General features: G+C 45.8%; 1 protein-coding gene across 1 annotated transcript in view; it reads left to right on the top strand.

Annotated features, from left to right (window-relative positions):
• The window catches only part of LOC121475689 (SV2 related protein), a 71,085-nt gene extending 60,856 nt beyond the window's left edge, over nucleotides 1-10,229 (top strand). Inside the window, exons 13-16 of the mRNA XM_041729210.1 lie at nucleotides 2,439-2,550; nucleotides 3,432-3,513; nucleotides 7,063-7,152; nucleotides 8,549-10,229. Of these exons, the coding sequence (XP_041585144.1) occupies nucleotides 2,439-2,550; nucleotides 3,432-3,513; nucleotides 7,063-7,152; nucleotides 8,549-8,755 (491 nt within the window). The 3' untranslated portion in view covers nucleotides 8,756-10,229. The remainder of the gene's footprint in view (nucleotides 1-2,438; nucleotides 2,551-3,431; nucleotides 3,514-7,062; nucleotides 7,153-8,548) is intronic.
• The last annotated feature ends 2,706 nt before the right edge of the window (nucleotides 10,230-12,935 follow it).

Raw genomic sequence — 12,935 nt, 5'->3', positions numbered from 1 at the left:
GTGTTCTCTTCCATGGGCCTGATTGACCTACTACTCCCTATATTCTTGACCCTTGTATTCCACAGTTTTCCTTGACGTCCGAGTATTTTTCTTCAGTCCCTTTTTCACTTTGCTTACCTGAGGAATCCCAGGCTTAGGGAACTCAAATCTCTTATAATGGGCTGCCGGAAACCTGCCCAGCTTTTGCTCCAGAGAGAGACATCATCTTTATTGTACTGGACAGTAAACAGACCTGCCCCTTGCTCTGGAAGGAGACAGTATCTCCATCTTTCAAGGCTGTTGGCTCTCCAAATGAAATGATAGCTTGGGACAAAGGGAAGCTGGTGTCTTTGCACTTAAGAAATACAAGAGATGCATAATTGTCTTCTACCAGCACTCACCCAGGATCAGTGGAATGTCAAAAAAAATCCAAACCTGCACGTAAAGTGAAGGTGATCTATGTTTTTTCCTTTAAAAAAACCAGTAAGGATTACAACAATAATAGTATCTGGTATATATTGAGTGTTTGCTGTATGTATATTTGGCTCTATACTAAATTTTTTTTATAGATATGTCCCATTTAGTCTTCTGAAGTAGCAAAATTATCCCCATTTTACAACTGAAGAAACTAAGGCCCAGAGAGGTGCAGCAAAAACTGTTCCTGCAACTTGCAGCTGCCAGTGTCTGCGTCGTTGTGTCTGAGTGCTATCTCAGGAGGAATGGAAAGGCTCAAGATCTAAAAGCAAGCAAGGTGGCTAGAAGTGCCAGGGAGTTAACACCTGGGAACTGCTTTCAAATAATAACTGCAGGAGTTGGTGATATATAAAAATTCTAAGATGCATGTTCCACACTGGCTTCCAGAGCCCCCCAGTGGAATTCTATAGCAATTGCCCACAGTGGTAACTTGCTTAATGGACACTCTTGCCTTCCCTTCTCAATCTTACTTTCTCATCCTCCTACTGGTGCTTCTTTGGGTTACCTCTCAAGCAAACACTTGTATGTGGGCCCTTGTCCCAGAGTCTGCTTCTAGAAGAGCTCAGCTACAATATTAAGTGTCCTACACCTGGCAGAGCTAAAAACTGAGGTCCCACCACAGAGACCAGAGTCTTCACTCCTATACTATCCTGTCTTTCATCTACAACCCTTCCCCAGTATAGCCCAGTGGGTAAGACTAGGGGCTTAGAGTCAGACCACATGGCCAGTAGCCATTTCTGTGACTTAAAGCACCATAACTTGTCAATGATTTCCATGATTTTACCTTTCAGAAACTCAGATGATTCTTATTTATTACATTTATGATTTGTTGTTTCTGTTCACTGGCACATCCCAAGGCTCTTAGAACAGTTCCTGACACACAGTAGGCACTTAATTTTTTGATGGAATAAGTATGGGAAATGGGGCTATTGATAGCATTTATTTTAGGGATTTGTTTTGGTGATTAAGCAAGATAATAGATCCAAAAGTGCTGAGCCCAGATTTAATAATTATTATTAAAATTATTCGGGATTCCTGGGTGGCGCAGCAGTTTGGCGCCTGCCTTTGGCCCAGGGCGCGATCCTGGAGACCCGGGATCGGATCCCACGTCGGGCTCCCGGTGCATGGAGCCTGCTTCTCCCTCTGCCTGTGTCTCTGCCTCTCTCTCTCTCTCTGACTATCATTAAAAAAATTTTTTTTAATTATTCATAATAAGCATCATGCTATACTGCCTCTATTGAAGTAGGGAGTCTTATTTTTATTGAGTCCCATTTACAGATGAAGTAACTGAGGCTCAGAGAAGACAAGGGACAAACCCAAGACCACATAGCAAGTCAGAGGCAAGAGGAGGCCTTAGAACCCAGGTGATTCTGACTCCCATCTTAGGTGTCCATTACCTGGATTCAATGAGTGCCACATCCCTTGGTGCCTATATTAGTTATCTGTTGCTGTGTAACAAATTCTCCTATATTTTAGTCGCTTCAAACAACATATTTATTCCTCACAGTTTCTATGGGTCAGGAAGCTGGGAGTGGCCTACCTAGGTCCTCTGCTTCAGTGTATCCGACAAGACTGCAACAGAGGTGTTTGCTCAGAGTCTGCAGTCACATCTGAAAGCTCAACTGGGGCAGGGTCTGGGTCTACACTCACTCACATGGTCATTGGCAGGATTCAATGCCTCCAGGGTTGTTGGACTGAGAACCTCAGTTCCACTGACTGTTGGCCAGAGGCCACTTTTAGGCCAGCTCCCAAGAAGGGTCAGAGGGAGAGAGAATGCCAGCAAATGGAAGCCACACATTCTTTTATAACTTCAACCCAGAAGTGACATCCCAATGCTTTTTTGTATTCTAGTCATTAGAAGAGACTCGCTAGGTCCAGCTCACTCTCAGGGGCAGGGAATTATAAAGGGTGTGAATACCAGGAGATGGGGGGCATTGGGAGCCATATTGGAAGCCACCTGCCATGGTGCCCCTGCTCTCTCCCAGGTGTCCTTGTGACTCTATGGATTATTGACCGCCTGGGCCGCAAGAAGACCATGGCCCTTTGCTTCGTCATCTTCTCCCTCTGCAGCCTCCTGCTGTTCATCTGTGTTGGAAGGTGGGTTGTGAAACCAGCTCTCCCCAGCCAGCAGACTCACATCTTAGGTCATGGTCACTGGCTCTTTGGGACTATAAGCTGTGGACTACACTCCTGGTGGTCATCTGAGAGACACCCCCTCCCCAGCCCCTCACTAGGACTGGGGCTCTGGACCACAAGATCAGACTCGAATTTGGGCCTGGGTACTCGCTGGGGGTAGGACTAGGAGGGCGCTTTGGTCCAGGTTTTGCTCCAACATGCTCACATTTAGACTTTTGACACTGTCTCCCGGTGAAATTATGCATACAACTGTTTATGTATGGGTTAAAAGTATTCCTTTGTTCAACGGAAATACTTCCTGTTGTATAATCCCTTTTTGGCATTTCTCCATTTTCCCATCTATCAAGATAGAAGTGGCTTGTGCCTCTCTTGATCTCGGAGAGGTACCAGACCAAAGCTGATGAGGACTTTGTGGAAAGCCTGGAGAGGTAGTTTACACCCTGACGTGTTGCTGTTCTTAGACATTTATGGGAACAATGGATCAGAGGGTCAGAGACCAGGATTATCCTAAAAATACTGCACAGAAGTTTACTTTCACTGGTTCAGCTGGTTCCTGATTCTAGAAAGTCCTATCTGGGTTTTCAATGATTTATATCACTTCTCTCTGACCTTGCCCCCAACCTGGGCACCATAGGTGTTTGCAGCTCTTGACCTGGAACTTTGGAGAATGATAGACTTATAAGGGCAGGCCTTTAGAGAAGGCACCGAGATGGTGTGCTGGTGTGGAGATGGGCTGTGCCAATTCCTAGGGTATAAATTCTGCTGGGGCAGATAATACTTTGCTGAAACAAGCCAACAGAAAAAAATACCTGCTCACCTTTTTTTTTTTTTTCTCTCCCTAGAAATATGCTTACTCTGTTACTCTTCATTGCAAGAGCATTTATTTCTGGAGGCTTCCAGGCAGCCTATGTTTACACACCTGAGGTAGGACAAGTGTCTGGGAGCAGCTGGGAAGGGGAGGGAGGGAGCTCTGCCTCCAGCAACACCCAGCCTGGGATCCTCAGCATGAAATTTGTCTGTGGGTCTGTCTGAGTAGTTACTGTGAAGCTCTTCATTATTTCAGGCTATCTTTCAATCATTTTTTTTCTGCTTATGAAAGCTGATGTTCAACATAAAAGTTCCAAATGGTATTGATTTGCATAAAACCAAAAATTAAAGGGCCCCACATTCCCCCTTCATAGATACAAGCTTTTTGGATAGTTCAGTTTTCTTCTAGGCATATACTAATTTATGTTAGTGCATGTACCAAATTGGGAAAGTGAGCAACTGGGAAGAAATTTATTTTTTAAAAAAGATTTTATTTATTTATTCATGGGAGACACACACACACAGAGCGGGGGGGTGGCAAAGACACAGGCAGAGGAAGAAGCAGGCTCCATGCAAGGAGCCTAACGTGGAACTCGATCCCAGGTCTCCAGGATCACGCCCTGGGCCGAAGGTGGCACTAAACCACTGAGCCACCCGGGCTGCCCCGGGAAGAAATTTAATAAAGGAACTAATTACAATGGTGTGAAAGCAGTAAAGCAGTCCCCCAGAGCTTGCACTGGGGTGGAGGTAGCTGGGGACACTTCTGCCGTCCAAGGCCAGTGGGGTGAGGAGAGGGGAGAGTTCCAGGGTCCCTGAGAGACCTGTATAGAGAGAAATTGTGGCCTTTAGTTGAAAGATACATGTGGCCTGAATCAACCTGGCAGGGAAAGAGCAGGAGAATAAAGACCCAGACCTCTCTCTTCTACCTCCTTCCCATCTTCCACTGGGGCTTCCCATTGGCTGAGCCCAACCAGAAGCCAGAGGGCCAAGGAGCAAGCCCTTTGTGGTCCAGGTAGGCCAACCCCAGGGCGGAGAATGAGGTGGGGAATTCTGGAGGGGAAAGCTGAAGACAATGAGCACAGGACATGTGGATCTAGTTTGTTCTTTTCAATAGCTGCTCTACTCCACTGCACTATATGATATACAGTATATTCTATATATAATGTATCCTATAATATCCTAATATATATACTATACCATATAGTGTATATATACTATATGTATTATATACCATCCCTTTAACTCTCCTATATATTATATAACTATATATTATATATACTATTCTGTTATACTATATACTATATATACCATATGTATTATATACTATACCATATAATATATATACTTTATATTAGATATTATATTATACTATGTGGTATATATACACATATATATTAATATACTTTACTATATAGTATAGTATGAGACAAATCATAATTTTATAATAATTCTACTAATGGATATTTGGACTGTTTTCCAGCTTTTTACTATTACAAATAATGCCAAGGTAAACAGCTTTATATACTCTTGTGCACGTGTGTGCTTCCTGTAGAATAAATGTCAAGATGTGGAATTGCTAAGTTAAAGCCTATAAACATTACAAACATTGAGAGGAATTGAAAACTTGCCCTCTAAAATGTTGCATGAATACACCCCACACGATAGCATTGGAGCATGTCCAATTTCCCACACTCAGGGTTTTTGGTTTCTTCATTTTATATCTATTGTATTTTATTTCATCTTATTTCAGATAGGAGCAAAGGGAGGAGGAGAATATTATGTACCAGATGCTGTGCCAGGGGAAGGAGGGTGTCTAGGTTATCCCTCATTCCCACAGCACTCCAGAGCTCTCAATTTGAGTCAGCATCCTGAACCCTGCCTGCTCCCTTCACTGCATCATAGGTGTAGCACCAGTCCTGCCTCCTCCAAGAAGCCCTCCCAGCTCTCCCCCTCCCCTGACTTCCTTTTGCTGGACAGTGTCTGTGACCTTCTTTTAATACACCGTCTATCAATCTGTATGAAATTGTAAACTGTGGAATACCCATTGCGGAATACAATTACAGCAGTTAAATAGAACGGGGTATATATCTATACACTGATGTCCATAGGATTTTAAGACATAGTGCTGAATGGATAAAGCAAATTGCAGACTGGTAAGTATGAAATGATACCACTTAACACATCTGGGTGGATCCATTCCAATCTTCATAATAGTGGGGACCTCTGGGGAACATTTCCTGGGAGAACTTGTAGATCAAAGGGAGTTCATGTGTTTTGATTTCTGATAAGGAGAATATATGTATATATTGCCTGTGTCATTGGGTGGCTTAAAATATCATATGTAGGGCAGCCCCGGTGGTGCAGCGGTTTAGCGCCGCCTGTAGCCCAGGGCGTGATCCTGGAGACCCTGGATCGAGTCCCACATCAGGCTCTCTGTATGATGCCTGCTTCTCCCTCTGCCTGTGTCTCTGCCTCTCTCTCTCTCTCTCTGACTCTATGAATAAATAAATAAAATCTTAAAAAAAAATCATATGTAAATGTATATGGTAGGTACTTAGAAAATATTTGTTGATTGAATAAATAAATTAATGCAGGTGTGTATACAGTCATAGAAAATTCTAGAAGGATATACATGGAAATGTGACAATGGTCATCTCTGAGTGTCGGGATCATGCACGAGCTTAGTTTTTCCCTTTACATGCTTCATTCTTCCCAAGCTTCTGCACCGAGCACTGTAGCTATTAGAGGTGTGCTCGCTGCTATAACAACTCCCCAAGTGGATAGAATTGACACATCAGAAGTTTCTCATGAATGAAACAGTCCATATGGGTATGCTTTCACTTCCACAGTGATTCAGGGACTCAAGTTCCTTGCATCTTGCAAATTCCTCAACCACTATTAACAAAGGGTGATTTTGCCCCCCAGAGGACATTTACAAGGCCTGCAGATATTTCAGACTGTCACAACTCGGGGACAGCTGTGTAGAAGGTGCTACTGGCACCTAGTGCGTAGAAGCCAGAGATGCTGCTAAACATCCTACAATGCACAGGACAGCCCCTCATCATGAAGAAGGACCCATCCCCAAATGTCCATGGTGTCAAAGTTGAGAAATCTTGCCCCAGTGCCTTGGAGTCCAGCAAGCAGACTGGGGAAGGGAGTGGAGAAGACGTGCCTACTTCTAAATTACCTTGGCCTGGAAGGTGCACAGTCACTTTGCCTAAGAGAGAGCTAGGCACAGGGTCACTCCTGGGTACACACTGAGAAACTGTGGAAATATTTCCATTACGGTCTTTATGAAATGCTTTGAAGAGCCGTGACCAGTGCTTCAAGGTAAATGAATGAAAAGTGGCAGGAAGAACAGTATCTGAATCCTGAATGGGCTGCAGTTCCTGGTGGAGTCTTTGGGGGCCTCCCGGGGCAGGGAGGACCCCCCTTACTGGGTTCCCACCCACAGCTTGGCTTCTTGCCTTCTCTCTCAGTTGAACTTCTATCCCCTTTGAGATGAGAATCCCCACCTGGTCTCCCACCTCTTGATGTGGTCACCAACTACCCCAGTAATTCATGCTAACTGCAGGCTTGCCCATGGGGTCAGTCCCATCAGTCCTGAGCTCAAGAGGAGGAAGGATCCTGCATTTTCTCAAGCCCACATTGATGGCTGTGTTTCAGGTCTACCCCACGGCAACTCGAGCACTGGGCCTGGGCACCTGCAGTGGCATGGCAAGAGTGGGTGCTCTCATTACTCCGTTCATTGCTCAGGTAAGTGTCACCTCCAAATACAGAGGGGGTGGGCATGACAAAAGCCCAAGCATGGCAACCAGTTACTCCATGCTCAGGCTTCTGCAGAGCTCTTGAGGTGTGCATTATCTTATTTACCTTAACAACCCATCCTATGAAAGGAGTAGTATTGCTAATAAATGAGAAAACAGGCTTAGAAAGATAAAGGGACTTGTCCAAGGCCACACAGCTGGGAGAGAGAGAAACTGGGACCCAAACCCAAGTCTTTCCTATGCAGAAGAGCCTGGGGGTGCCATATGATTTGGCCAAAACCTAATTGGATGAAAACAAGTGAGATGAAAACAAATTGTTGAAAACAGCGTGATGTAGTGGGAAACAGATGTCTCAGACCCTGGTTTCTGAGTTGGATGATTGGGCATATTTGCCCAATTTTGCAGCCCCCTAGTGTGTCTTGAAGCATTTTTATACATTTCAAGGGATCTTATTTTGAAGTCATTTTGGTTTTTTGATATCCAATTCATTTTTTTCCCTGTCTTTATCACTTTTTCTACCGAGGTAAAAGTCCCATAACATAAAATTAACCATTTTAAAGTGAACTATTCAGTGGCATTTAGCACATTTACAGCATTGTGCACCTCCAACTCTATCTAGTTCCCAAGCCAGGTATTTTCATCAAATAAAACTCCATATCCACTAGGCAGCCACTCCCCATTTCTTCTCTTCCCCAGCCCACCACCAATGTGAGTTTTTTAAAAAGTAAGCTCTCTACCCAACGTGGGGCTAGAACTCACAACCCTGAGATCAAGAGTCGCAAACGCAACCCACTGAGCCAGCCAAGCACCCCCCATGCATTCCGTCTGCACGAATCTATCTGTTCTGGATATTTCACATAAACAGAATTTCGCCACATTTCAGCCAAGTACCTCAGTTCTGAGCTTCTGTGTTTGGCCATTGTGTGTCACTACTTCCTGCTGTTGAGAGCTGCCCGTGTGCCTGCACGGTGCCGAGTCCTCTCGAGGTATCCTGTTATTAAGAGGTAGATCGTGCCCCTACCGATCTGGCAGACAAGACAATGGGCTTTAGCTCTGCTGTTAAGGTAGAAAGTCAGCAGAGGTACTGCTGTGAGAGTGTAGATTCAAGGGATACAGACACTTGGGCCTGACGGGGTCTGAGCTCAAATCCCAGCCCCATCCTTAGTATCTGTGTGGACTGGAGTATGCTATCTAACCCTCTTTGAGGCTCAGGTTTTCCCTCTGTAAAATGGGGACAATTACCTGGCTCTTCGTTGTGAGGACTGAAGATGGGATAATGGCACAGGGCGTTTACAAGAGGGCCTCGCATCATCAATACTTCCTGAATGGTTGACCGTATCCGTGCTCAGAAGGGCCACTCTCACCAGCATGTCTCCCTCCCCCAGGTCATGCTGGAATCCTCCGTGTACCTGACGCTGGCGGTTTACAGTGGCTGCTGCCTCCTGGCTGCCCTGGCCTCCTGCTTCCTGCCCATCGAGACCAAAGGCCGCGGACTGCAAGAGTCCAGCCACCGGGAGTGGGGCCAAGAGATGGTCGGCCGAGGGACGCATGGCACAGGCGTCACCAGGTCGAACTCTGGCTCTCAGGAGTAGTGACCGATGCGGGGCTGAGCTGGTCTTTGAGGCTGTGGGATGCTGGGAGCTGGTGGAGCCAGCTGGGGCACCGACCGTCACTGCCGACATCAAGAACTCACCCAGGAGGACAACCTGGACCAACAGGGTTTTGTGTCTTGACTCCGTTTGCTCATATTCATCAAGATCCACCTGGGGATGGGGAAGCATTTGTTCTGGGGGGGTCTCTGTCTGTGTGTGGGGAGGTTTGTTAATTACCTGTGGACCTGCATGGGAAAACTGTCACCTTAGGAGTGGCCAGTGCTCCCAGTAGCCAATCAGATGCCACCCAGAGTCAGCCAGTCACAGCCTTGGTGAACAACAACCCACAAATCTCTGTAGATACAGTCCAGGCCCAGAGCCCGGTAAGACCTGCCACCCAGGGAATCAACACCTGCTGCCCAACAACAGGACCCATTCAGTAGGTTTCTCCTACACACCCGGCCCCAGGTTTTCTTCTTTGAAATTGCAGGTGACCCGGCTATGGCCTGAACAGCTTTCTCCTGGGTCTGAGAGATGCTCTTTTAGAAGGGGCCCCTTGGTCTGCCTCCTTCCCCAGGGCCTGACTATTGGAGAGACTCTGGAAGATGTCTCTTGACATCTGAACTTTTGATGTCAAGTTTTTGAACTTGAACCATGTGTCTCCTTCTGGCCCCCTCTGGAGTTGCTCTTCCTGGCTCCAGGGGAATCCACAAGTCCGTGGGGACAGCTGGGCTTCTACCAGACTGCAACCTCAGAAAGCTGTCATCCTCTGCCTCCCCCAGGATTTGGACTGAGACCAGAGAAGTGAGGATAAAGCCCAAAGCCAAAGGGGGTCCTTCCCTTCAGAAGCAATGAAGGCCACACCAGGGGCTTCTTTTCTGACCCCTTTGTGGTCAGGCTGGTTGGTGACTCTTGGAGAAAGAAAATAGTTAACTCAGGTTTCAGTGCTTTGGATATTGAGGGTGGGTAACTGGCTACATGGGCAGAGGAATTGAAAAGATGCTACACCAACCACCCACTCCCACCAGGGTCAGGGAACCAGGAGTCCTCCCCCCAACCCCCCTGGTTCTTGCTTACCCCTGCTGTGAAGGGCTGGCTTGGTCTTTACATACAGGCAGCTCCTGGGGTCCAGCGGTATTCTCTGCCACTGGTGGGGAGTTACGGGAGGGCCCAGATTTGTGACATGTGTACATTTTCAAAGGAAGAGAGGACAGTCAGTTGGGTTTTGGTTGGCCTCGGGAGGAAGGGCTGACGCCAGCAGACAACATCCACCTCCAGGATTTGGTTTCCATGAGCCCTTTCCCCATTGTGAAGGCAGGGAGCCTAGAGGAGGAGGAGGAAGCTGCTGGATCCCATCAAAGGCCAGAGAAGACTGACCTTCTGCGTGGAGATGCCTGCTTGAAGTAAACATTTTGAGGAAGCCAAATGTGTACGTTCATCTCTTATTAAAACATGTTGGTGATGGACATCGTAAGGGTTGAAGTTTGTCCATGTGTCATGATGTCCTAGTGACAGTTCAACTTAAGGATCTTGCCAACTTTGTCCATCCAGGGTAATCTCAATGCTTTAATATGATAATCTTTCCAATAAGGCAGACAAGTTGCACCATTGGCTGCCATATGTTGTGACTTTGAGTCTGTTGGAGACAACACGTTCTTCTGATGGTGTGGAGTGGAGGTCACAGTGGGTGACTATTGTAGCCTCAGGTCCTGGATCGATGGCAAACAATTCTGTGTTCCTGAAATATAGACTGTAGCCCCCTCAGCCCACGCAGCCAGAGAGGAAGTGGTTTGGTAGATTTATCTCTCTTGGACACCCACATTTCCTTGAGCTATGGGTGGCTATGGCTCTAATTCTTTCTGGTCTGCTGAGCTCTTCTGGGTAACATAAAACATTAGCCTGTCTTTTTTTATTTTTATTTTTTGCCTTCCAGCTGGTCAGACACTGCCAGATGAACATGTTTACTCTCTTCACCCTCAAATAACCTGGAAGAGCTGGGGGCTGGGGTGAGGTAGGAATGCTTGGTGGGCAGAAATGTTTTCCAGGCCCTGGGATAAAGAGGCTTGCAGTCGAGGGTTTTCTCTTCTTGAGAAAATGAATGTTTAAAACTCTTTGCCTTCTATATTGCCTACCCTTAAAAAATAATCAGTATTATTGAATGATTCAAGAAATGCCACCAAAGTTGTCCAAGCTCTGAAATATTCAAGGCCTTTAGCTGGAGAGATTTGTATCTAAATTTGAACTGTCCAAACGCTCCTATTTCTATTAATGGAAATGTCATCTGTTTCAGTGTTAGGAAAGATTTCAGAAAATGGTAAAATATGGTCAAGGTAGCTAAAGCTGTGTGGTTTCTTTCCCTCCCTTACTCTGAATATTCTTTATTTTTTTAAAGATTTCATTTATTTATTCACAAGAGACACAGAGAGGGAGGCAGAGACATAGGCAGAGAGAGAAGCAGGCCCCCCACAGGGAGCCCAATGCAGGACTCGATCCCAGGACCCCAGGATCACGCCCTGAGCCAAAGGCAGACACTCAACCACTGAGCCACCCAGGCATCCCTACTCCCAAGTATTCTTAGAATGCAGAATTGAGTTGAGTTGGCAATAACATAAGAGCATCTTAGTGATAGACTTTGAAATGAATATAGATATTCACTATTTTGGGCAAATGTTAGCTAACAGAGAGCCTGAAAGGGTGAGATCAAAGTCCCCCTTGGTTACTACTAGTAAACCAGTCCGGGATAACAGTGAGCTGCAAGCAACAGTAAAATCAGTCAAGAATATCTTATCTATTTGAATATTAATTCCTCATTTAACAACAAGCCCAGAGTCAGACAATTCTTTTTTTTTTTTAAGATTTTATTTATTTATTCATGAGAGACACACAGAGAGAGGCAGAGACACAGGCAGAGGGAGAAGCAGGCTCCCTGTGGGAAGCCCATGTGGGGTTCAATCCCAGGACCCTGGGATCATACCCTGAGCAGAAGGGAGACACTCAACCACCGAGCCATGCAGGCTTCCCAAGTCAGGCAGTTCTAATAAAGTTTTAGCAACTCAACATAAAAAAAACACAGCTTCTTTTTTGTTTTTCTTCTCTCCTATACTCTGTGTGTTGGCCATTTGACCCTATGCATGAAATTTCATGATCACAAGATGGCTGCTACGGTACTGGGCATCTGATTTTTTCAAAGGAGGTAGAATGCAGAAGGAACAATCACAAGAAGTTTTCTTGCTGTAAAGTCTGAGTCTAAAAGCATAAGTCTTCCCCCAGAGCTGGAGAAGGAAGGGGCTCCGTCCCATAGGATCAAGCGATACCCCACAGCTTCTTGAACACTAAATTGGGATTCTGTTAGCATGAAGAAAGAAGGCTGGTGATGGGGGATGGTTGAGAGGGGCCTTGCCACAGAACTCTCATCAAGGCTGTTTTAATTACAAGGAAAAGAAATTGGACTCAGGTTAATTCAAATTAAGAAGCACAGCTTTATTATAAGGCTGGGATGGGTTGTTAATTTCCTCCAGAGGACAGCCTGGGAACAGAAGTGAGTGGAACAAAGGTATAAGGAACAACAGGAAGAGGGAAGAACTGTGGCAGAGTGAGAAGCATAGACCCCAAGGAGCAGCGTTGCTCAGCTCTACCTGATTTTGTTGCACAGTGGGAGCTCCCGATCTTTAAAATCAGAATCTAGAGTGTTACAGGAAATCTCCCAATTTTAGTATGTTGTAACAAAAACCTTTACATGATGTGTGAGCCCATACAATTGACCTGCAGGCCAGGTTTCATTGATGGGCTGCCAGTTTGCACCTCTGAGCGATTAGAAAAATCTCAGAAATAAAGTGCAGCCCGGCTTCACAAATGGAACCAGAACCAGGGAATCACTAGAGCCTGTTCATTATAACTCTATTAGGGATCACGTCATGGCACACAAGCAATGTGCATGGAGTATCTACCATGTATCTATCACGCATGATACTCAATACTGAGGATACAAAAAAGAATAAGATATGGTCCACATCTTCATGCATTCTTGGTGCAGTGGAGGCAACAGGCATAAACAGACCACTGTGATACAATGTGATGTGAGCTCTAATAGACAGATGCAGAGTGTTGTGGGAGGCACATAGAACGCCGATCCTGAAGCCCGAGAACGTCCGGAGGCCCCTTCTCATGCTTCAGAGATTCA

This window comes from Vulpes lagopus, chromosome 14, assembly GCF_018345385.1.
Source record: "Vulpes lagopus strain Blue_001 chromosome 14, ASM1834538v1, whole genome shotgun sequence".
Lineage (NCBI taxonomy): Eukaryota > Metazoa > Chordata > Mammalia > Carnivora > Canidae > Vulpes > Vulpes lagopus.
The sequence above is the reverse complement of the archived record's forward strand: the minus strand, read 5'-3'. Positions and strand labels throughout refer to the sequence as shown.